The sequence below is a fragment of the Sinohyriopsis cumingii genome, chromosome 4 (genome assembly GCF_028554795.1).
Source record: "Sinohyriopsis cumingii isolate HCF-2022 chromosome 4, ASM2855479v2, whole genome shotgun sequence".
Classification (NCBI taxonomy): Eukaryota; Metazoa; Mollusca; class Bivalvia; order Unionida; family Unionidae; genus Sinohyriopsis; species Sinohyriopsis cumingii.
The window spans coordinates 81917538-81944435 of NC_142964.1; the positions used below are offsets into that span (position 1 = coordinate 81917538).

The 26898-nt window shown below is 36.6% G+C and overlaps 1 protein-coding gene across 1 annotated transcript in view; it reads left to right on the forward strand.

Moving 5' to 3' along the window:
* Positions 1 to 26898, forward strand: part of LOC149801545 (alpha-aminoadipic semialdehyde dehydrogenase-like) — a 144645-nt gene that overhangs the window by 91832 nt on the left and 25915 nt on the right. Inside the window, exons 12-15 of the mRNA XM_089955745.1 lie at positions 275 to 369; positions 3915 to 3999; positions 10217 to 10323; positions 12891 to 13007. Of these exons, the coding sequence (XP_089811871.1) occupies positions 275 to 369; positions 3915 to 3999; positions 10217 to 10323; positions 12891 to 13007 (404 nt within the window). The remainder of the gene's footprint in view (positions 1 to 274; positions 370 to 3914; positions 4000 to 10216; positions 10324 to 12890; positions 13008 to 26898) is intronic.

Sequence of the window (26898 nt, forward strand, 5' to 3'; positions counted from 1 at the left end):
AATTGGAGATATTAACTACAAGGTTCATTTTATCCAAGACTTGGGTGAAGCAAGCTAGGGATTAAGACAGTTTCTGCTGTATTAGAGCTATGTATTAAAATTATTATTATTGTATATAATACACAAGAAATATTAATATATAAGAGGTGATCCAGTTTTCACATTGTTAGTGAACTGAGATATTTTTGTGTTTTTAATCTTCTTATATCTGCTGTAACTCCTTCTTTAGTTGAATTAAATGATATCAAACTTTTAATAATGTACAATTTTGTAGTCAATGATGATGCAGATCTTGACATGGTGGTTAGATCAGCATTGTTTGCCTGTGCTGGAACTGCAGGACAGAGATGTACTACCACACGACGACTGGTATGAACTGTCTTGCATATATTACATGTTTTATCATTGCCAGGAAATGTGGCATCATGTAATTCATAATAAAAATTACATTTTGTAGTAGTTTTTCTTGGAAAATATATTTTCTCAATATACTGTTAATAAGATTTTGTGACAAAAATATCAGTCAATTAAAGTGTCAGTAATGCCTACTGGTTGTATTACTTAAAAAAAACTAAATAACAGTGAATTTTATTTTGATTGGGTTTGAATGTAATTATCATAAATGCAATATATACCATCTTGTATTCAAAGATAAAAAGTCTCAATTGACTATCACAGTGATGTCCACAAGCATTTCTGTGAGAACCTAATTAAGAACCAACTGACTTGCAGAAGTGTTGGGTGCATAAGTTACAAATAAAAATTGACCTGCATTGTACTGTCATGTTAATTAATCCTTGTATCTGATCAAGTAATGGACAGGTGTAGTTACAAGGTATGCAAATCCTGCCTGTATAAGATTTGATGGTCATGTGTTATGTCAGCTTATTTTGGTTGACTATATGGACACTGTAACTAAAATATCAAACTTTAATCAGTGGTTTTTCATACTCATTAGCAAATGTGATCAGCAATATCAAAGGAGTCAATTGAAAGGTGAACTGTGTGCATGAGAAGCCTAATTTCACATAAGGTTCACTATGCAGAAGTGAATTTCAAAATTTATGGTGAACTTAGGTCACGAATTGGCACTCAACCGGTTCGCTCAAGGATGAGCTGAAACTTTCTGTTGTTGTGATTGTGAGTTTAATGTCATTTTTTAGCACAAGAAAGGCTGAATAGGACAGCCAGCATAACTGGTGGAGGAAGAAGTTTTGAAGAACCATCAACCATGGGAAGCTACTGGCAATCTTTCTCACATACCCACATTTTCAAGGCTCAAACCCACACAGACAGAGCTGTGATGACAGTGATTGGTAAAAGTGAGCTCTTTAGTCCACTCTGCCACCTGGAGCACCCAGAAATTTTCTATAACATGTAATGAAATAACAGTATTTTACTGATACAGCAGCTTTATGTTTTAGTTTCTCTAAATAAATGTTGCTTTTTTTTCAGTAAAGAATCTTGTTTTATTCTGAATCTACAGTAACACTAGAATGCATCCACACACAAAAAGCAGTGATCTATTGTCCAGTGTTTTTGCCAGTATTTTGTTTTTTAAAGTACTTCCACCAGTAGGCATTACTGACATTTTAATTGACTGATTTGTTTGTTGAAACCACTTGGAATAATGCTTTGAATGATCTGTCAGAGATTGGATATATTGAAAATAAAGTTAATTTATAAAAAAGTTTGAAGAACTTCATTATGAAATAGTATTTATTTACCATTATTCCAAATGTGATTATTAATAGGCAAGTATTCAACCACTTAAAACACACTCAATATCCATCTCTCGCTTAAATTGTCAGAGGTTCTTTGGTAACTTGCACCCATACTTATGCCACAGTGTACGTCTTTGAACCCCATTGTGCACATGTTATTAAGGGAGAGGAGTAATTATAGTGAACCACAAGTGAAGCACACAATTTGTCTCTTAAAACAGTGATCAGCTAAATTATGTTATTTGTATTATGACTTAATTACTGCACGAAAAAAAGTTTACACCAAATTCATTTTCATTAGCATTTCAATTGAGTGAATCTACCTTTTCATGGGTATGTACACAAGTTCAAAGATTTTTAGCTCTACAGCTCAGAGAGTAGAAGAGATTATGGGATGGTCTCTTGTCCATTGGCTGTTGTACGCCATCCATGGTCACAAGTTTGTTATCACTACTTCTCCTGCTCTACTTGGAGGATTGCTTTGAAGCTTTATCCACACATTCATCTCATGGTGTAGTTGGTCTTAAATGAAAAGTGTGCTCCTGGCCATCATGAAAATCTTGATAATGATACTGAATGGATTGTCATATCAGCATGTGGTTTTCACTAAAAGACTTCTTGTGGTATCTAGTAGAAACTAAATGAAAATGGTACAGATCTGACATACAATATCACCACCATGATGTCCATCTTGAAAATCTTACCACTGATCCTTCTACATGGATGTTCATATCAACATGGAGGTTTCACTAAAAAGATGTCTGCAGATGTCTGGCTGATCCTAAATATAAATAGTGCTTATCCATCATCCAATATGGTCACCATGTTAGCAGTCTTAAAAAATCTTGTTACCACAACTCTGCTTGAACAGAAAGTCATACTGGCATGGTGTTTTGACCAAAAGACTTCTTATAATGTCCAGTTGGTCTTAAATGAAAATGGTGCTAATCTGATGTTCACTATGGCCACCATATTAGCCATTTTTAAAATGGGGTTTTCAGAAATATACTTCTTATGATACCTAGTTGGTCCTAAATGAAAATGGTGCCAGTCATACCTCCATTATAGCTGCCGTGATGACTGTCTTATAAATTTTGTAGTCATTACTGCTCCTGAATGTATGATCATTATGATATACACTTTTTATCAAAAGACTAATAATGATGTCGTCTTTTTTCTAAATTGAAATGGTGCCAAGCTGACAGCCAATATGTATACCACAGCAGCTATTTTGAAAATCTTGTTATTGCTGAAGAATATTAGAAATGGTTTCAACGCTTGACAGGAAATGAAGAAACGATATTATCTTGAATTTCTGGAATTTTTTAAAAACCCAGTAGAGCTTGTTTTGGGAGTGTTTTGAAATGGGGCCTGAGAATTATGTAAATTATGTAAGTCTGCCTTTTTAGGAGTATGTACACAATTATGTCCCCTGAGGACATACTTTAAAAAATTTGCTGCACTTGCTGAAATGTGTAGAATCTATTCCTGCAAATTTCAGACATTGAAGTATTCCATCTTGCAACAAGGGAGAAAGGAAGGGGTGGGAAAAGTAACACTTTTATTAGATGGGTATGTAAAGAAGTTCTTAAAAGTCCAGTGGTGTAGAAAAGAATGGAAACATATTGGATCTTGTAGAATTGGCCTTATAATTAGGCCATGCGTTCAGAAAATATGGAAAAAATGTGTGCTTTAGTCTTGAAATGAAAAAAAATTACTTCATTTTTGACAGTCTGATTCGGAGAGGAGAAAATAGTATATCGAGCTGTCATGTTTGTTTTTTGTTTTGTGACAGACATCTATTTACTGTTATGCTGAAGGAAATTTACTTTGAAATCTGAATTTTGAAATTTTGACACTTAGTTTGGGTTCAGATTTGTGGAGTTTGTACACATAGTTTTTCTCTTGATTTTTGGAGTTTTGACACTTTATTTGAATTCTGATTTTTTTGAGTTTTGATTTAAAGGTCAGTTTTTCGGATAAGATGTTTTGATGACTGTAGGGCATGTTTGATAATACTTTTAAATTCGTTTATCATAAAAACTTCTTTATCTCCACCATGACCGTTGTTGGGCATGTAGTGTTAAATGTTTCTGTCTTTCACAACTTTGTTCCGTTTTATGTTGAAGTCAGTTTTTAGGCATTAGGGTGGGGCATCCACGAACACATTTCTAGTTTGTTTTCTTGCAGATACTTCATGAAAAAGTGCATGATGATGTTGTTCAGAGACTGAAGAAGGCCTATGGTCAACTTAGGATTGGTGACCCTCTTAATGGTAAGTCTTTTTGGAATACCAATATGTCTGCCTTTAGTCATGGATAAAAAGGAATCTAGCTTGTTGTTTTTTCAAATGAATGTCATTTTGCTATGTTTCATGAACTTAAGCAGAAGTGTTAAAACTAGTTGTCAAGGGGCCCTGAGTGGCTGAGTGGTCTAAAGCGCTTTCCATTACGGATCACTGCCATCTCACCTCTGTCTGCGTGGGTTCGAGTCTTGGATTCGGCCAATGTGGGTAATTGAGAAAGCTTGCCAGTAGCTTCTTGTGGGTCGGTGGTTCTTTCCGGGGTTTTCCCAGGTTCTTCCTCCACCATTAATACTGGCTGCCATGTATAGCCTATCGTGTGCTGAAAAATGGCATTAAACCCCACAACAACAACAACAACTAGTTGTCAAAGTTAAAAACATTTCAGAAAGTTCTGTTAATTTTCTCTATTTGTTTAATCCAAGTGTTAGGCAATGACAAAATTATTGATTTGGAAAAACCTCTTTTCTAAGATGATATTTAAGTATTAATATATCAAAATGAAAAATCTTTTTGGTCTTGGCAGACACTCCAGAGTTTATAAATTTGCTTTGAAAGATTTTAAAGTATATCACATGTAATCTTTTAGAGGGAATATCTGGCCTTTAAACTCTGGCGTATGTAGCCTAAAATAAAAATGTGCATATCTCAGCTATTGTCACCAGTGAGTGAGGGAGTTTATTCAGATTATTTCAAAGTACTGTTCATTGTGTGTGTGTGTGTGTGCATGCATGCATGTGTGCACACTTTGGATTTTTAACATAGCTTTAACAATTTTTTTAGTCATATCACTACAATGTCTGCAGTGAGACAGTTTATAGTGATGTCTGGAACTGGGGCATCATACCACAGACATAAAGCATAATGCCCCACCCAGACATATTGTTCTGGCACCAGGCTGACCAGCACTAACACTAACATCTTAATGCTGAGCACCAAGCGAGGTAGCTGCTAGTGCCATTTTTATAAGTCTTTGATATGATTCAGTCGGGGTTCAAATCTGCGACCTCCAGCTTCTGAGGTGGATGCTATAACCACTAGGCCACTAGTGGGGTCCCCCAGGGAAGGCAGTTTTTTCCAATTTATACCAGGGTACTCAGATTACTCCAAGGCTTCAGATGAAAACAGAACAAAATTTTGAATTGCATCTATGGGTGACTACTTCATGTTGAAAATGCCTTCCTTGGGTCTCAAGCATGTTTTACTGGAACAGCCCTAGCTGACAACTTTATGCTGAAAGTGCCTTCCTTGGGTCTCAAGCATGTTTTACTGGAACAGCCCTAGCTGACTACTTCATGTTGAAAATGCCTTCCTTGGGTCTCAAGCATGTTTTACTGGAACAGCCCTAGCTGACTACTTCATGTTGAAAATGCCTTCCTTGGGTCTCAAGCATGTTTTACTGGAACAGCCCTAGCTGACTACTTCATGTTGAAAATGCCTTCCTTGGGTCTCAAGCATGTTTTACTGGAACAGCCCTAGCTGACTACTTTATGCTGAAAGTGCCTTCCTTGGGTCCCAAGCATATTTTACTGGAACAGCCCTAGCTGACTACTACATGTTGAAAATGCCTTCCTTGGGTCTCAAGCATGTTTTACTGGACCAGCCCTAGCTGACTACTTCATGTTGAAAATGCCTTCCTTGGGTCTCAAGCATGTTTTACTGGAACAGCCCTAGCTGACTACTTTATGCTGAAAGTGCCTTCCTTGGGTCTCAAGCATGTTTTACTGCTACAGCCCTATGCTGAAAGTGCCTTCCATCTTATATGTAATATGGTATTATTTGTCACTAAGCTCTAAGTAACTGATTAGCTAGGGCCAAGCATGGGTCCCAAGCATGTCTTACTGGAACAGCCCTAGCTAACTACTTTATGCTGAAAGTGCCTTCCTTGGGTCCCAGGCATGTTTTACTGGAACAGCCCTAGCTGTCTATTTTATGATGAAAGTGCCTTCCTTGGGTCCCAAGCATATTTTACTGGAACAGCCCTAGCTAACTACTTTATGCTGAAAGTGCCTTCCTTGGGTCCCAAGCATGTTTTACTGGAACAGCCCTAGCTGACTACTTCATGCTGAAAGTGCCTTCCTTGGGTCCCAAGCATGTTTTACTGGAACAGCCCTAGCTGACTACTTCATGCTGAAAGTGCCTTCCTTGGGTCCCAAGCATGTTTTACTGGAACAGCCCTAGCTGACTACTTTATGTTGAAAGTGCCTTCCTTGGGTCCCAAGCATGTTTTACTGGAACAGCTCTAGCTGACTACTTTATGTTGAAAGTGCCTTCCTTGGGTCCCAAGCATGTTTTACTGGAATAGCCCTAGCTGACTACTTAATGTTGAAAGTGCCTTCCTTGGGTCCCAAGCATGTTTTACTGGAACAGCTCTAGCTGACTACTTCATGTTAAAAGTGCCTTCCTGGGTTCCAAGCATGTTTCACTGGAATAGCCCTAGCTGACTACTTCATGTTGAAAGTGCCTTCCTGGGTTCCAAGCATGTTTTACTGGAATAGCCCTAGCTAATCAGTTACTTAGAGCTTAGTGACAGATAATACCATATTACATATAAGATGGCTAGTAATTAAACAAAGAATTCTACATTTAATTATAAGTGGTAAGTCAGTTCTTACATATAATTTGTGCAAACTCCATACAAGATGCACTTTTCTCAATCAAAATCTCTTAGATATTGGTTTCATTTGGCAGGTTAAATGCTATTTTTCAGCATATGGTTGGCTATACAGGGTGGCCAGTATATTTAGGGGGTGGAAGAACCGGGGAAAACCCTGGGAAGAACCATAAACTCATGGGAAGTTAATGGCCAGCATTCTGTCATACACATGTTGACTCAGCTGAGACTTGAACCTGTGCAGAAAGAGGTGAGATGCCAGTGATCTATAAAGGTGAGCACCTGAGACCACTTGGCCACCTGGGGCTCCCCTTTTAAATGTTGGTTGATTAAACCCAGAGACAATTTAGAAGTAGACAAGTTCATTTGTACCTGAAGACTATACACATGGTTTTGTTTAGTTTTATTTGATGGTGCGTGTATTTAATTTTATTTGATAATGCGAGTAGGCATATGCTGAATTGCATTTCAAAAACACAGATACAAGATTGATCATGGATATAACATGTCATTGTACATGGTTAATTTGTCTGCAGCATACTTTTTTAATGATTGTAGGCCTTATAATTCAGATGGAATTTGTGGATAACAGTTCTTTATTTATTATTTTTATACAACCACATATCCAATTACTAAGCCCCACATTGAGATTTGTGAGCCCTGTAGTAATCACTTCAGCCATCTGACAGTACATTCACACATCTTATAAGCAGCATAGCTCAGCAGCAATTACACATAAATGGATACCAAATTATGTGAATTACACATTACATGTAGATAAACCTTTTAAAGGTTTCATCTTTTCAGATTCAGTTATGATGTAGTTATTACCAATTTTCAATCAGTGTTACAGCAGATATGGAACTAGAATAGTTAAATAACCCCCCAACATGCAATTCTGATGCAATTTGGATTATGCTTTGACTTAAATGTGGCTTTCGTTTCACCTGCTCTATTCTGGATAGAGTTATGGTCCTTGACAATTAACTTAACCTGGTATGTTGCTTGTGACCAGCATAACAATTTACTTAACATCTTCACATGAAATCTTGCCTGTAACCAGCATAACAATTTACTTAACATCTTCACATGGAATGTTGCCTGTAACCAGCATAACAACTTACTTAACATCTTCACATGGAATGTTGGCTGTAACCAGCATGGCAATTAATTTACCATCTTCACATGGAATGTTGCTGGTAGCCAGCATAACAATTTACTTAACATCTTCACATGGAATGTTGCCTGTAAACATCATAACAATTTACTTAACATCTTCACATGGAATGTTTCCTGTAAACAAAATAACAATTTACTTAACATCTTCACATGGAATGTTGCCGGTAACCAACATGCCAATTAATTTACCATCTTCAAATGGAATGTTGCTGGTAACCAGCATAACAATTTACTTAACATCTTCATATGGAATGTTGCCTGTAACCAGCATGGCAATTAATTTACCATCTTCACATGGAATGTTGCCAGTAACCAACATAGTTCTGCAACCTTTGCATGCAATTGGATGCTTCCCAACAGGTGAAATACTAGTTTTGTATAAATGTGTTCTTTGGTTGCACTTAACATTTGATGTGATTGGACATGGGGTAAATTCTTGATTGAAGATGCATGCCTACTTTATCTCCATGTTTTTCCTTCATTATTTACATTAGTGTCAAGAATGCATGATTTCATGTTGGTTCTTTAGGGTAAGATTTAAATGCGGATACACATTTCTGCTTGTCAGGTTCAAAATGATATTTTAGTCTACAAAACAAAAAGTTTTCCCATTTTCTTTATGCTCTTTTTTATGTGTATACCTTAATTTTCATGGTGAATGATTTTGTGGGAAATTTGTCCATTCATTATCCACTATCCTCATCATTAAAGTTATATATGGTAGTTAATTTTCACCACCTTATCTGTGAAATATCTCTGGTTGTTGTTGTTGTTGTAGGGTTTAACACCATTTTTCAGCACACGATAGGCTATATATGGCGGCCAGTATTTAATGGTGGAGGAAGAACCTGGGAAAACCCCCCGGAAAGAACCACTGACCCACAAGAAGCCACTGGCAAGCTTTCTCACATACCCATATTGGCTGAATCCGAGACTCAAACCCACACAGACAGGTGAGATGGCAGTGATCCATAACGGAGAGCGCTTTAGACCACACGGCCACTCGGGGCCCCGAAATATCTCTGGTTTTGTTCAGTATAAAATTGTATAAATGTTAGTTATGTAGCTTTATTTTGGTAAGGTAGCTTCAAAGATGAGAGGGTACATCCTTGACTTTGAGTGTTTCCTAAAATGGTGTGAAGCTACTTGTGAAGGTTTCGTAATTTCATATTCAGTTTTGATATACGTTATTACACTTTTTCCATCAGTTTAACAGCTCTGCAGCAGAGCCTTGTAAGCAGCATAGCTCAGGGACCATTCAGCAATGTGGTGCAATTGGTGTGTACATTGTCTCATAGCCTTGTAAGCAGTATAACTCAGGGACCATTCAACAATGTGATGCAATTGGTGTGTACATTGTCTCATAGCCTTGTAAGCAGCATAGCTCAGGGACCATTCAACAACGTGATGCAGTTGGTGTTTACATTGTCTCATAGCCTTGTAAGCAGCATAGCTCAGGGACGATTCAACAATGTGATGCAGTTGGTGTGTACATTGTCTCATAGCCTTGTATGTGCCATTTATGGGAAAATTTTGTTGTGTCAACTCCATTTTGAATAGTGTTATTGCCTATGACAATTTTCACATGGGATGTTTATTGTAACCACTTAAAGCTCAGCAACCCTTGCATAAACCTGTACTAAAACAAAATTGACTAAATGCAGGAAATTTACGCTATTGCTATTCTTCTTGTTGTTGTTGTTGTTGTGGGGTTTAACGCCATTTTTCAGCATACGATAGGCTATACATGGCGGCCAGTATTAATGGTGGAGGAAGAACCCGGGAAAACCCCGGAAAGAACCACTGACCCTCGAGAAGCTACTGGCAAGCTTTCTGCTATTCTTGCAGTTAGTGTGATTACTGTGAAACATACTCTATATGATGCTGATCATCTTCAGATGTGAATTTGACCAATCATTTTACTTTCTACTATTTCATGAAAGGGTTATTTGCTGTATCTTACTGTAGACTTATCCCCATCATGAGGTGATGGCTTGAAGTGGGGAGATTTTATCCCCATCATGAGGTGATGGCTTGAAGTGGGGAGATTTTATCCCCATCATGAGGTGATGGCTTGAAGTGGGGAGATTTGTGTATATTTATGTGGATTATTTGCTGAACCTTTCTGTAGACTTATCCCTATCATGAGGTGATGGCTTGACGTGGGAAGATTTTATCCTCATCATGAGGTGATGACTTGAAGTGGGGAGATTTGTGTATATTTATGTGAACATGTGTTGCTTACCACTCCTCCAGTTCATTTTCAATTTATTGCACTATTTGTTTTATTTCTTTTAGTTTCCGTAATCTAGGTAATATTGCTAACTAGTACTAGAATATTTGGGGTCTGTAGTTCAGTTCTTATAGACTTTCTTAAATGATTTTATTTTATTTTAGAGGGAGTGTTGTATGGACCAATGCACACTCGAAATGGAGTGGAACTATACAAGAAGGCAGTTGAAGCTGCTGTCAAACAGGGAGGAAAAATTGAGTGTGGTGGAAAGGTACCTTTTTATTTATAGCACATACCATATTTTCACATATATATCCTGCTGATTATACAGGATTTTATATACCCCCCACCCCCCATGTGAGGTATGTTGGTTGGCAGGCCATATAGGTTCTTTTTTCACACAGCTGGTCGACTTGAACCTATTCTAAATTTTTACAGATATAATTTTTGAATAATTGCATGGTAATGATTCTAAAAGTTTGTTTATGTTTTACAGAAGTAAGACTATAACAAAAAGAATTGATGTGTTGTTTGCAGTATGTAAAGAATTAAAAGCCCCTCCCCCTTATCTTTGTTTTTACTTGCATGTGTACTTCACAAAATGTAACTCTGTCAAGCAAGAGTTCTGAATTATTACTTTTTTTTGAGCATTGCTGTTAGTTAATTGCTTCCTAAATCAGCTTTAAAAACGAATTACACTCGAACACTATTATGCACTAAAATCCAGCTTCAAAGAGACTTTGCCGCTGTTCACAGACTTGTCACAAATATAATACATATGGCTTAAATATTCTCACTCAAGGCAATGATGTGTCATAACTTTTGTTCTTCTACATGCATCTGGTATCTCTTTGATTTACCTATAATAGGTTGTTCCACTTCCTGATCCTACCTATGCAAATTAGCACAATGGGCTCACCCACTGCAGCCATCAAACACATCTCACAAGCTATTGTCAGCCATTTAATTAATATGTGAAATGATGGTTATACCTGACCTATTTGTCTTTAATAGCCACTATTTAAAGTGCCCAAGGGATAGTTTTACGTTAGCTCCAATCATGACTGTTTAATGTTTATACATGCTACATGTAACAGGCATATTCTGAAAGTGTTTTTTTTTTTTGTTGGTTTTTTTGTTTTTGTTTTGCAGATTACTGAAAATTGTGTTTCCTCGAAACACAACCATGTCAGGGGTTTGGACACCATGACACCATGCTATGCTTCAGTTTGATTAAAATCAGATCTCAGTTTCACGTAGGACAGTGGTGATCTGATTTAGATTGTTCTGTTTAATGGAAGGCATGTCAACATCTTGAAAATACATTTACACATTTCATCAGCATGATCAAAGTTTCCTCATGCAAATTTGAATTTTTTCAACAAGCTCGATGGGCATCTCACTGAGAATACAGGATATGCCCAATCCAAAATTAGAGGGGCCCCAGGCATTGGGCTATCAGATTTTTTGAGCACTGATAGACCCTCTGGTAGATATATTACATCTTATGATATCATGTGAGTTAGTAACAAAGTATAAAATGTATGACCTGGCACTGGAACAGGTTTCCACCTGGTGTCCAGATTTTGGTGTATTGTGATGTGCCTGTTAGTGCAAATGGTTGGTTCATGTGAGATTATATTAGGGTTTGGATGGGGTATACTATTGATGGAGTATGCTGTGGATGGGGTATACTATTGATGGAGCATACTGTGGATGGGGTATACTATTGATGGAGTATACTGTGGATGGGGTATACTATTGATGGAGCATACTGTGGATGGGGTATACTATTGATGGAGCATACTGTGGATGGGGTATACTATTGATGGAGCATACTGTGGATGGGGTATACTATTGATGGAGCATACTGTGGATGGGGTATACTATTGATGGAGCATACTGTGGATGGGGTATACTATTGATGGAGCATACTGTGGATGGGGTATACTATTGATGGAGTATACTGTGGATGGGGGATATTGAAGAATTTTTTTAGACAATCAGTGAATTTCTGCATGTGTGGGTTATAATTGTGGATTGGGTACATGCATGAAAATACAGTAATTTTTTTCTGTATTATTTATATAGGTTTCCTGTCAAAGACTCTTGTTGTTCGTTAAGTGTAATCATTTGTGCTCATTGCATCCGTACATCTTAAAGACTAAAACAGTCATTATGTGGACATTGAGATGCCTGATGATGCCATGAAAATGTAACCTTATCGAGCTATTCAAGAAGAAGCAATGCAAGAGAAAAGGAGAAGATAAGATCAGTCTGTCACCACCCTATCGCAACACATCTGTGATGTGTGATCTTGATAATGTTGGAGAAAAATAATAAAGCTTTTTTTCTCCATTTCCCCTTTTGAAATGTAAAATTTAACAAAATTGTTTTGTTATAAATGTCTGCTTATTATTTGGTAGTTTGCAATATTGTCGATAGTAATTTTTGACACCCCCAGTTTGCTTTTGCAGTGAATTTTACTACCAAACCTTTCTGAATACATAGAAATCCACTAACTGTTGGGTAGTTTTCAATGCAGAGTCCCGTGCTCTGGATGTCCTTGACAACGATTGCATTAAATATACAGACCATAGTTGGATTGCATTGTACATAGCTATTAGAATACCAACCAGCCGTAATGAGGGTGCAGCAAGTCGTCATACTCATTTCCAGACCATGTAAAATTTGGCTGTACCCAGAAAACTTTACTACTGACATAAATCCTCCTTTTCACAATTGCCACTACTCCTTTTCAGTTTCATCAGCATCATGATGTATACCTTTTACAATAATAGAGATTGTAATTTTGTATCTTCTTTTTTCTCTTTTCAGGTGATTGATAATCCTGGGAACTATGTGGAGCCGACCATAGTGACTGGACTTGCACACGATGCTCCTATTGTTCACACAGAAACCTTTGCTCCCATTGTGTATGTTCTTAAATGCAAGGTAGGCAGGACAGAAGGATCATTAAGTAATGATTGTTAATCAGTGGGTTGTAATTAAGTGACGTGAGTAATAACTACTTATAAAGTATGAAAGGCATTACAAATTTTTCAGGAGTGGTCTGAAGCGCTTTCCATTATGGATCACTGCCATCTCACCTCAGTCTGTGTGGGTTTGAGTCTTGGATTCAGCTAACGTGGGTATGTGAGAAAGCTTGCCATTAGCTTCTCATGGGTCAGTGGTTCTTTCCGGGGTTTTCCTGAGTTCTTCCTCCACCATTTATACTGGCCGCCATATATATCCTATGGTGTGCTGAAAAATGGCTTTAAACCCTACAACAACAACAACAACAAATTTTTCAGTATTCAGCATTCATTTAGAAATCACAGGAATGTTATCACTTTATGGATTTCAGTGGTAAAACTTAATGTAATTTAAAATAATAACGAATAATCATCAATTTTGCTGCAAAACTACCTTGTCAGTAAAGTCTGAGCAGAAACATCTATTTTGCTGTAACTATCCCTGGTCGCTGATTCTGTTTTCCCACTTATTGCAGTAGAATGTTTATTGATGATATTTTTTGTTTATTGACCCTCTTTATGACACTGGATTTCTCAACCTTGATTCAGAGACCTTTCCATCTATTCATTTAGTCAAATTGCTTGCACTTTTTATTCTGAACTGATGTCTGAGGACATTATGCATTTTTTGCAAAAACTTATTCTTGATTTGCAGTTTGTAGCTATTATTTAGATGCTCGGTGTTTGCAAAGGAAGTACGCTTGTGTCATGAACAACTTTTTTTTATAGTCTGGTACACTTTTAAGTAGATGTTATTATCTATGAAAAAAAGCCACACCAGCTAACATTAACATACCATTTTATTCTCTGGTGACTGGATGTCAAGCTGACTTAAACTGAACGTTGTTTCTCAGCAGTTGGCTTTTGTCATTTTGATATTTATCAGTGGTGATAATAGCCTGTAATTATCAAAGAGACAAAATCTAAGAAACAAACATCAGTAAGGATAATTAGATTACTTAATTCACGGATTGGATTAAAGTTACTTTATCAGCTTGTTGGAATAAATGTCAATATTGAATTAAGAAATCAGCAAATGTTAGTGAGATCTGTAAACAACATTATGTAGCTGCTTGCAGCAATATTATTTGACAGATTTTGCACTAATATGCCAGCTGCTGGCAATGTTAGAGGGATGACTGTCCTTGAGGATTACTTTTAAACACAGTCTTGTCAGTGCCACGAGTTTCTGGCTGTATAAAGTGGGTGGCCACTGGCTGGGGGAGAGAGGGGGCTTTCAAGAGCGAGACCAATGTATATTAATGAACAAAATATGACATTTAACATACTTTTTATGGTCCCATGCTAATATACAGGAGACCTAACAATCATCTTTCTGCCTGTCCATTAGTATTTTTTTCCAACCATCCTTTCACATTTATTGTAACTAGCATTGCTTTGAAGCCCTTAATTGGATTCTTTATGGATGCGCATTCAGGGTTATGGGAAAATCCCTGTCATCACTTGACTCAGCATGGTGCACTTGTCCACTACACTATGTACACCCATACTAAATTACCACAAGCACCCATTGTGAGCTTGATACTGAAACGTGTCTTAGACATGAAAATATTGTGTTCAGAGTGAAGACAGTGAGTTTAAAACCATTCTAATACATAACCCCTTGAATTAACATATAATAAATATAAAGAGGAGACAATGTTTATAAATCAGGACTTTGCAGTGTCACACCTAGCCCTCAATTTCTTAATGGTTTTCACATTTATTTTGAGAATATTTAGTAATGGTTGTGCCATTTTAATGGGGGGGGGGAAGCTTTGCTTTTCAACAAGATATGAAGTCAGTGCATGGAATCTTCCATATCGAAATGGGTGACTGCAGTGCAGCTTTGGTTGCTTTATCTGTCCTTTCATTGCCTTTATGCCAGTATGACTAGGCAGCCAACATTACAGAAGACTTTTCTCAGACTGGATGAAAATGTCATGTTTTTCTGGGATATTAATAGGTTGTAAAATTTAAGATTTTGCAAGACGTTCATTTGGAAAGGGAATCTGAACAGATATGATTTGTATTTCAGAAGTTTCAATGTAGGTCAAAGTTTTCAGTATGGCCATAATTTCTGCACTCAGAATTGAGGCTTTATCCAGTAATCAGATTGAGATTGTGCCATGCAATGTCATTATGGCAGCTCCAGCTTTGACTTCTTCTTTTGAACTGTCTGCATACACGTATGTATGGCTAGAATACAAGTCTCTGATCTCATTGAAAATACTCTGAAAAAGTAGAGGATTTGTTGAAGACTTTTTGAATTCACAAAGGTCAAACATTATTGTTAGGAGGTGTTGATAACCTTGGTAGTGATTTGGGAATACAGAATTTTGCAATATTTCCAACATGGTTTTTGCTGTTGATTTTTATGCCAAAAGGTAGAATGAAATTTGGTTTCTGAATGTACAAAGTTTGGTATTTTGGCCTAAAAACTACATCATATCACTATGTTATATGCAGAGTTAGATTGATTCGAAGATAGTTTGGTATCACTATATCATATCACTGTTATATGCAGGGTTAGGTCGATTGGAAGATAGTTTGGTATCCCTTCATCATATCACTTAGGGTTAGATCGATTAGAAGATAGTTTGGTATCACTACATCATATCACTATGTTACATGCAGGGTTAGATCGATTAGAATATAGTTGGTATCACTGCATCATATCACTCAGGGTTAGATTGATTAGAAGATAGTTTGGTACCACTGCATCATATCACTCAGGGTTAGATTGATTTGAAGATAGTTTGGTATCACTGCATCATATCACTCAGGGTTAGATCGATTAAAAGATAGTTTGGTATCACTGCATCATATCACTCAGGGTTAGATTGGTTAGAACATAGTTTGGTATCACTACGTCATATCACTCAGGGTTAGATTGATTAGAAGATAGTTTGGTATCACTGCATCATATCACTCAGGGTTAGATTGATTAGAAAATAGTTTGGTATCACTGCATCATATCACTCAGGGTTAGATTGATTAGATGATAGTTTGGTGTCACTACATCATATCACTCTGTTACATGCAGGGTTAGATCAATTAGAATATAGTTGGTATCACTGCATCATATCACTCAGGGTTAGATTGATTTGAAGATAGTTTGGTATAACTACATCATATCACTCAGGGTTAGATTGGTTAGAAGATAGTTTGGTATCACTGCATCATATCACTCAGGGTTAGATTGATTAGAAGATAGTTTGGTATCACTACATCATATCACTCAGGGTTAGATTGATTAGAAGATAGTTTGGTATCACTACATCATATCACTCAGGGTTAGATTGATTAGAAGATAGTTTGGTATCACTGCATCATATCACTCAGGGTTAGATTGGTTAGAAGATAGTTTGGTATCACTACGTCATATCACTCAGGGTTAGATTGATTAGAAGATAGTTTGGTATCACTACATCATATCACTCAGGGTTAGATTGATTAGAAGATAGTTTGGTATCACTACATCATATCACTCAGGGTTAGATTGGTTAGAAAATAGTTTGGTATCACTACATCATATCACTCAGGGTTAGATTGGTTAGAAGATAGTTTGGTATCACTACATCATATCACTCAGGGTTAGATTGATTAGAAGATAGTTTGGAATCACTACATCATATCACTCTGTTACATGCAAGGTTAGATCAATTAGAAGATAGTTTGGTATCACTACATCATATCACTCAGGGTTAGATTGATTAGAAGATAGTTTGGTATCACTACATCATATCATTGTGTTACATGCAGGGTTAGATCAATTAGAAGATAGTTTGGTATCACTGCATCATATCACTCAGGGTTAGATTCATTTGAAGATAGTTTGGTATCACTACATCATATCACTCGGGGTTAGATTGATTTGAAGATAGTTTGTTATCACAACATCATATTGGTATAGCTACATCATATCACTATATTACATGCACAGTTAGATCGGTTAGAAGATAGTTTGGTATCACTACATCATATCACTCAGGGTTAGATTGGCTAGAATATAGTTTGGTATCACCACCTCATCATTCGGGGTTAGATCGATTAGAAGATAGTTTGGTATCAACACATCATATCGCTCAGGGTTAGATTGATTAGAAGATAGTTTGGTATCACAACATCATATCACTCAGGGTTAGATCGATTAGAAGATAGTTTGGTATCACTACATCATATCACTCGGGGTTAGATTGATTGAAGATAGTTTAGTATCAGTACATCATATCGCTCAGGGTTAGATCGATTAGAAGATAGTTTGGTATCACCACCTCATATCGCTCAGGATTAGATCGATTAGAAGATAGTTTGGTAGAATACTTAAGAGCCAGTTTCATTTGTCGGAGGTAAAGTGACAGTTCATTTACCTCCAAACAGAGGGTTTTTTTAAGGGAAAGTTCAAACTGCACCCAGAGTGTCTAAGAAGAAATTGTTTATGGTCGAAAATAGTCCTAAGGATGTGCTCTCCTCCACAGCAGGAATAAGAAAAATGTCAAGATGGAGCTTTGGGTCATCATGAATACAATGTAATCAGCAGAAATGCAAACAGTTTGTTTTTTAGATCCAAAGTTTGAACCTGTTTTCTTCTGCCATTTTCTGATTTTTGTGATGCTGCTCATCTTTAGCAGGTGTTCATTAGTATGCATACTTTTGATCTTTAGAAGATCAAAACGTCATTGACATACAGTGGACAGTCAGTTCCTTGAAGAAGGCATTTCACTATGCTATTGAATTTTGAGGTTGAACAGGGTGACTGACAGTATGCTGCCTTTAAGTACATCCATTTCCAGAGGATAGCTTTCAGAAAGGTTCTACCTACCTTAAGTCTGAAGTTTCTATCTTTCAGAAAATTGGAAATTAAGTTATGCAGACAGCCTTAGACCTTGGTTGAATGGGTCATTCATTATGCCATACTTCCATGTGGTGTTGTAATCTTTCTCCAGATAAAAAAAGATGTTAAACTATTAGATCTTTTTATTGGAAAGCACCTCAGATAAATGCTTCAGGTCTGACAAGATGATTTGTTGTGCTTCTGTGGCATCTGAATTCACATTGAACATCTGATAGAAGGTTGTAGATTCAAGATACCAGAGTAATTTATTTTTTATCATCTGTTCCATGGTTTTGCAAATACATCTTGTTAATGCTTTGTGATGATAGATGTAAGGTTTTTTTTGGTCCTTTCCAGATTTGGGTATCAGGATAACTGTTGCTTCTTGCCAAGATTCTGGGAGGTTGCCAGATTCCCAAATTTTACTGAAAATGTTTGGCAGTGTTTTTAGGGTGGTATCAGGTAAGTGTTTCAGAAGTTGATAGTGGATATCATCTGGTCTTGCTGAAGAGCTAAGAGAATGTTGTAATTCTCACAGAGTTTATTGTAATCTTCAGCATTTTGAGGCAGCAGATGTTTTCAGAATAATTTTCTTAGAGAATGTTTCAGCCAAAGTATTTGTGATTTCTGGTTATGACCGTTTCATCCAATTTTTAAAAATGCTTTATACAGCTACTTTTATTGTTGCCAGGGATACCGTATTCCATGCTGATTTAATGGAGGAGTGAGAGTTCAACCAAGAGTCATAGATTTCCATTTTTTTCTCTTTCTCTCTCTAATGCCTTGACAGATTTTTAGCTCAGTATATACAGTATGTATTCAGATTTTTGGTTGTTTAATTGGCATTGAAATGTCAAAGGACATTTTTCCATTCCCTGATTGCATCTTGGCATGTTGACATGTTTAGGAATCAGTGAAGGTTTTGGTACTGCGTACCCAGCAACATCCTGAAGTGTCCTTGTAAATAGGGGTATTGGATTAACTACATTGTCAACACAATCTGCTGTCAGTTTTGACTCAAAAAGGGATTTAAACATTTTCCAGAGTGTCTTGTTCAGTTTCCATCTCTGCCTGAGCTGTTGAGGTTTGGGAATTATTACTTGTAAGATGCAGCAGGAAGTGGTCACAACCATATGGATCATCACTAACTTTGTAAGAGATTTCAAGTAAAAGAGAAGGACTGCACATAGTGAGATCTAACAAGGGGTAGGATCCTGCAGCAGGATGCAGGTTTGTATGTGTCTCATCATTAAAAATGGCAAACATTCTGTTTTGAAAGCAAGTCTTCTATCTTCTTCCCTCTTTTATTTATATCTTTACAGCCTGAATAGTATGGTGGCCATTAAAGTCATCAAGCAAAACAAAAGCACTGGCAACTGTTCACTAAGATGATCAAGGTCAGATTGGTTGGCAGGAGTGCTTTTAGGGCTACAGCCTGTATAGTAGCACTGAGATCAGTTTGTCAGGAGTTTTATTATTATTATGATGATGGGCACTCCTGCAGCAGCCTTATCGGTGTTTCTTGAAAAGTTGCTGTATGTAGTAAAGTTTCTAAAAGGAACTCTTTTGTAATCCGTCAAGAAAGTCTCCTGAAGTTAGATACTGTTGGATCATGTTCTTTAAGTAGAAGACTGATTTTGTCAATAATTGCCTTTAATCCTCGTCAATTTCATTGTATTATTATATCAGACATAATTATGGTTGTGATGAGAGTACAGGACTTAGAGCTTTCCCTGACTTTAAATATGATGTAAATCAGGATGTTTGTCATGTTTGGCAAGTGGCTCAGTGATCTAAAGCGCTCTCCATTACAGATTACTGCCATCTGCGTGGGTTCGAGTCTAGGATTCGGCCAATGTGGGTATGTGAGAAAACTTGCCAGTAGCTTCTCATGGGTCGGTGGTTCTTTCCGGGGTTTTCCTGGGTTCTTCCTCCACCATTAATACTGGCCGCCATGCATAGCCTATTTTGTGCTGAAAAATGGCGTTAAACCCCACAGCAACAACAACAACATGTTTGGCAGAATATGTCAGTGTTTCCCTTGATGCACATTTGCGTGTCAGGGACGCACGCTGGAGAAAATTGATGCACACATTTTGTTGCCGTGCTTTTTTTTTGACGCAAAGGATTTTCATAATGTGATCAGGATTTATTTAGTACCCAATGCATTGGACAATGAATGGCATCGTATATACTTCGAGCATATGCATTGACTGGTTCCCCGCTTTGTTTGTTCCTTACCTTGCGTTCCTCTATTCGTATAGCAGAGTGCAATGCAGGGAACATTCGAAACAATGAACAAGACTAGCATAGGCAATGTTATGTCGGAGTAGCTTCCCTAATCTCATGAGGTCTCACGCGATTTCCATCGAGCTCAGCAAGCTGTCATCTAGATGTTTAATCTCAATGCATGTTGCACTAGAAAGTGATCTCCAGATTAAAACATCCGCACTAAAAATCATTAGCGAAGAAAGTGAAAGAAGCAGAACACAAAAGAGTAACTGTGGATCTAACTTTAATGAAAAAGGGAGAAAATAATGCCCATGACTGGAATACAGTATTCATACATTAGGATTACTGGTGTGACTTATGATTGCGAGATTGCGAAGACTGCAAAAGTGGATAATCCTTTCTTGACAGGGTTTTAGAATTTTAAACAATCTGCCCTCGTTCGCCACAAGATATCTGGAGAACACATTATAACCCAAGACATTCTTTCACAACAAAGAAATCAGTAAACTTGCAGAGACAAATGCGTTATTTGGATTACAAAGTCAGTGGGTCATCGCAGATTTTGTTGGTTTTTAACTTTGCTGCAATAAAAGATAGATCTTAAAGTTCAAGTATAACTTATTAGAAAGAAGATGAATCATTATCCTCCTTGATATTTGGATAATTATGTTCTTGGACGAAGTAAAATGAAATGATGATAGTACACATTTTATTAAAGGCAGTAATTTGATTGCCATTTTGTTAAAAAGATTTATTTGGCTTTTTGTATTGGCTTGTATGTACTGTGTTGGGCTATAATATTGCTTCATATTGATTATAAGCAGACTGTTAAAAGTATGACTTTAAAAGAAAAATGAACTAATAAAATTATTCTTTGAATGGACAATGCATTTGTTTGTTAATTGTGCATGTTGATTTATTTGTATGTTTAGAGAGAGAGAGAGTATGTTGTGCAAGTTGCAATATTCTATTTCAAGCTGAAAAAGTAAAAGGCATATGAAAATTTGTCCGTACATTTTTGACCCCCACATTTTTTATTTGACTCCCAGTTCTGACACCAACGTTTTTTTTTTACCCTCAATTTTACACCCCAGGGGAATACACAGATATGTGGTATGAAAACTCCACAAATAACCTAAGTACATCAAACCCACTATAGGCGAGTGGTATCCATCATATAAAACAAATCGTAGAGATGAGGTCTTATTATGCTGACACTCCTACCAACTCGCACAGAAGGGTTCAACTTGACTGGAGTGTGTACCCTGCCAGTGGAAGACATTCTTGTTGACTGTATAGATTTCTACCCAGATTAACATATATTTTGATGTGAACTGTTTGGTGAATTGGTCTGAGGATGTACCACCAGAGACAATTCTGGAGTTTTTAAAGGAATGCAGTTTATACCAGAAATTTTAATCAGATTAAACTTTTACATGTGTTACTTCTATCTGTTATTTTTTTATACATTTCACAGAATTTGAACATCTTAATGTGTAATATTTTATCTTGTACTTATTTATACATTCATTTAAAGGCTTTATCTGTCTAAATTTGTGTGCAATAAATTTATAATTCTTTTATACTTTTGTTGGCACTACATAGCCACTTTTGTGTTAAGGTGCTGTAAAAAAAATCCTTACATACGTATGTACCCAATAAAATAACACACATCTGTATGAGTTAGACATGTGGAAAGATAAGTCTGATTCTTAATTTATGACAGGCATAACTAATAATGAATTTTATAGCTTTTTGAAAAGGAAATTTTCTTCAGATTAAAATCATGTATAGAATACAGAAAAATGTCACTAAATATGAATACCATTAACAAATCATGGTTGATGGGTGTGAAACTGCAATGTCTCAATTTAATATACAACCCTTGTCCCATATTGTATATTTATATAAGTGGCCATATATTGGAATGATTTTAAACACTCATTTCATACTAGTTTCATGATTTGGACTCATTTAAGTGTCATGTTTGCATGAAATACCCGTGAAAAAAGACAACAAAAACACCATTTCCGTTGCAACAGGTTCTGTACTAACAACAAATAGGCTGAGTTGGAAAAAATAATCACTGATTGATGCAGGTGTGATGTTAAGCACCAGTGAACTTTGACACATGTTGGGATGTACACAAAGATTTATTTTCAATCTGCATCTACTCAAATGAGTAAGCAGTAAACTTGTCCGCAACACATTTAATTTTTACCCAGTGAGGAAGAGACTAGTGGTTTTTCTGAGGCCTTTGAATTACCCGTTGCATGAAGATGTGCCTTTTAAAAGCGTTTTTGCAGGTCAAAGTTTGATGGAGTTGTTGCCCCTTTTCCTTATGTCTCACATCTCTACTACAGCAAACCCTAGCTTAGCTCAGGAAACATCCAAGATGTTTTGATGCAGTTTGATGTGCATGTTGTTTCATAGTTCTCAGTGTGTCTTCAATGGATTTTATTTTGTCAACTATATTTTTGGTAGAGTTGTGACAATTAACTTAATAGCTCTATATGGGCTTTTGCTTGTAACTAGCTCTGTAACTCGTACGTAATTTGTTGTCTTTTATTATGTGAATTACTTATTAGATGCAGATGTGCCTCTTAAAGGATGGAGTTATTGCCCTTATTATGTTAATATTACAACTCCAATACAATAAATGACTAGCTCATGAACCATCAACATAAACTGATGCAATTTGTTTTGTATGTTATGGACCTTTATGTGCCTTGTACGAGTTTTGTCTTGTCAGCTTTGTTTTTAGATCATGTACATGTGGCTTTTATGGGTTTTTCCTCATGGACTCCATTTGTAAAAGAGTTATGGCTCTTGATAATTAACTTCATATCTTGACATAGAATATTGCTTGTAACTGACATAGCTCGAGTACCATTCAACAGTGTCTCAAAGACTTACATGTGCCTTATATGGGTTTATCTCTATTTATCATAGAAGAACTTGTGAAATGGTCTGTTGTCTGTTGTCCATCTGGCCTGGTGTCAGGATAATATGACTGGATGGGACATGATGCTTCATGTCTGCAGCATGATGCCCCTGTGCTAGACATCACTATAAACTGTCACACTGCATACATCATAGTGATATGATTGAAAAATTGATAAACCTACATTAAAAATCCAGATCACACACAAACATTTATTTGGGTCTGGGTCTAGGATACTGGAATTCACCCATTAGAATACCTAGCCTACCTGATATTTGCCACATCCTTGTTATAATTTTAGTAACAGATTTTATCTTGTAAACAACTTGGAATGTTCTAGAATGAAAAATGCCATTAAGTCATGGTATTTCCAGATAATGCTAACTGTGACCTCGGTCAGTTTGAGTTGTTTATTATTTGTCTAGAAATTACTCATTCCTGCAATAACATCTGAAGTAGAAAATCAGTCTTATTGTTTTCAGTATTTCATTTGAGTGGAATTTATTTATACAAGTTATTTATTCACTGGAAATATAATGTGCTCTTAAATAATATTCTTGGACAGAAACATTAATTTGGAATTACAGTAATTCAGACAGACATCTTGGATTATATTATTGTGATTAATTGGAAGATTTTTTAGTATATCATAACACCTCAGGCTGCTGTACATTAGTACATTCAAGACATCAGGCACATCAATGCCTTCAGCTCTGGATCTTTGAACACCACTGGAATTTTATTAGAACTTTTTATTCATTAGGATTAGTGATATAACTTTTTGGACTATTTGGGACTTAATTCACAATACTTTAAGTTGTTTAAAAAAAAATTCACTTTGTATTCCAGGGAAATAATTTATTTGTTGAATTTTACAAAACTTGTTGGTGTTTGCTCTTTTCTATTACTCCATTTAAGACCATAGAGTAATAAAAAGCATACTGAACTACCCACAGGGAGTCACATGGAGAGCACAGATCGTCATCTGCATCCATTGTGAATACCAAAATTGAAGCTTTCGCACAAGAGATAAAATGCCATATTGCTGTTAATTCATGTATGAAAAAGATTCTTCCAAATATAGGAGGATTCATATTACTGTCTCTGACACAAAGTAAACCCTACATAAACATATTCATAAGAAAATGTGTTTTGGATCATGACACAAAGTAAATCCTAAGAATATATGTTTTGGATCATGGCACAGAGTAAATCCTTCATAAACATATTTATGAGAATGTGTGTTTTGGATCATGACACAAAGTAAATCCTACAGAAACATATTCAGAAGAATATGTGTTTTGGATCATGACAGAGTAAATCCGACATAAACATTTTCATGAGAATGTTTTTTTTTATTGCATCACAGAGTAAATCCTATTATAAACATATTCGTGAGATTCTATGTTTTGCATCCTGACAGGAGCATGTATTGGAAGTGACCATGATTTATTAATGACAATGTTTTTCCTTCACCTGAAAATTATCAAAAAGCCTAACCAATGAAGAATATGATTTGACCTTGAATAATTGAAAGAACCAAACTTGCAGAAGCCTTCCAAGCAATGACTGGTGGTAAATTTGCACCTTTGATAACCCTGGACAGCTAAGACACTGACCTTGAGTCCTTAACAACCACATTCAACACAGCTGTGACTAGCTGTGAAGAGCAGGCAGGCTTCCAAGCAGGAAGGATCACCACAGAACAAACCTTCAGTCTCAGACTCCTTTGCGAGAAATACCTTCAGCATCAGCAGAATCTATTCCACATCTTTATAGATTTCCAAAAGGCCTCTGATAGGGTGTGGTATGCGGCCTTATGGGCAACTATGAGGAACTACAACATCAGCTCAGACCTGGTGCAGGTTGTTGAACACCTCTATGACAAAGCCACCAGTGCTGTCCTCATCAATGACAGCAGAGGATGTTGGTTTCGAACAACAGTTGGAGTCAGACAGGGATGTATACTGTCACCTACACTCTTAAACATTTTCCTGAAAAGGATCATGGAGGATGCCTTGCATGACCACAAGGGCACTATCAGCATTGAAGAAGAACAATCACCAACCGTCGCTTCACAGATGATATTGATGGTTTAGCAGGAGATGAAAAAGAACTGGCTGACTTTGTTGACCTCCACATCATATGCTATGGAGATTAGCGAAAAAAAAAAAAAAAAACTGATGACAAAGAACACCAATGACATCAGTGCAGAACTAAAGGTCAGTGGACAGAAGCTGGAAAGAGTAACAAGATTCAAGTACTTGGATCAATTATCACAGATGAGGGCTCCAAATCAGAACTACTTTGCAGGATTACCCAGACAACAGAAGCAATAACAAGGCTGAGACCAATATGGAAAGATACCAATATTGCTTTTGGTTCCAAAATAAGGCTGATGCGCTCGATTGTCATATCCATCTTTCTGTATGCTTGTGAAACATGGACGCTCTCATCAGATCTACAAAGAAGGATTCAAACTTTCGAAATGAGATGCTACTGCAAGATCTTGGGCATCTCATACATTGACCATGTAACCAGCGAAGAAGTCCACAACAGGATCCAATGAGCCATCAGATCCTTTGAAGACCTCGTGACCACTGTAAAAAAGCTGAAGTGGTACGGTCATGTCTCAAGATCATCTCGACTGGCAAAAATAATTTTGCGAGGCACAGTGTGAGGGCGCAGAAAAAGAGGCAGACAGAAAGAGAGGTGGGAAAACAACATTAAGGAGTGGACAGGCATGAGATTTGGAGATTCCCAAAGGGCAGTAGAGAACAGGGAAATTTGGAAAGAATTGGTTGTAAAGTCAACTGTGGTGCCCAAATGACATCTTGGATTAAGGGATTGATGATGATGATGATGATGATGATCCTGACGGAGAGTAAATCCTACATATTCATGAGAATATGTGTTCATCTCTTGTATGAAATACCAGTTGATCACACTCTGTGCTTCTTATCTTGAAATTCTTGGATATCACATGCATGCTTAAGACAAGACACCTTTCCAGATCAATATCCCACACTAATAATGCATGTCATGAATCATATGTGATACCTGGCTAAACTAGGGATTGGGAAAATTTTACAGAGATTAGGTAGGTAGATAGATAGGTAGGTAGGTAGGTTTAAATTTATATATATTACATCTTTTAATTCTTTAATTCTATGATTGGCCTGTACTATAAGTAGAGTACATGTTTGTACTATTTCCATTCATAAATCAAGGTTGAATTGCCAAGTTCATGTCAACATTGTATTTTGGTCTAAATAGGCCATGAGTGTTGAATGCAGGTCAGGAAAACATCATGTGATCTAGGGAGTACATTTGTACTGTAGAAAGGTCAGACTGCCCTTGGCTAGTGATTGGTTCAATTATAAAAAAAGTTAGATGTCGACTGCAAAGGTATTTTGCATTAAAATAATTAAAATATACCTGGAATTATATTCTAGTGATTTGGAGTTGTTTATCTGCTATTTATAGAGTGATTATATCAAGGAATTAGATATGCATTGTTTGTGAGTGTTATGAGAGGAATTGCGATTTATTTATACTGTGAACTTTGAAATTGCAAAGCTGAAACATTCTAAAAAGACAGTACCTTACTCGAATATTTTGAAATTGTTCAAAGACTTGGATATTTATTAATTTCATTGGATTACTGTGAAATATTCAAGTACATTTGTGATTTTCAGCTTTCATTGGATTTACCTCGAACAAGTAAAAATCTTTTGGATTAGGACAGTGTTTCTTCTATGGTGCTAGCACATAAGCACATTAGAACCTTTCATTTGA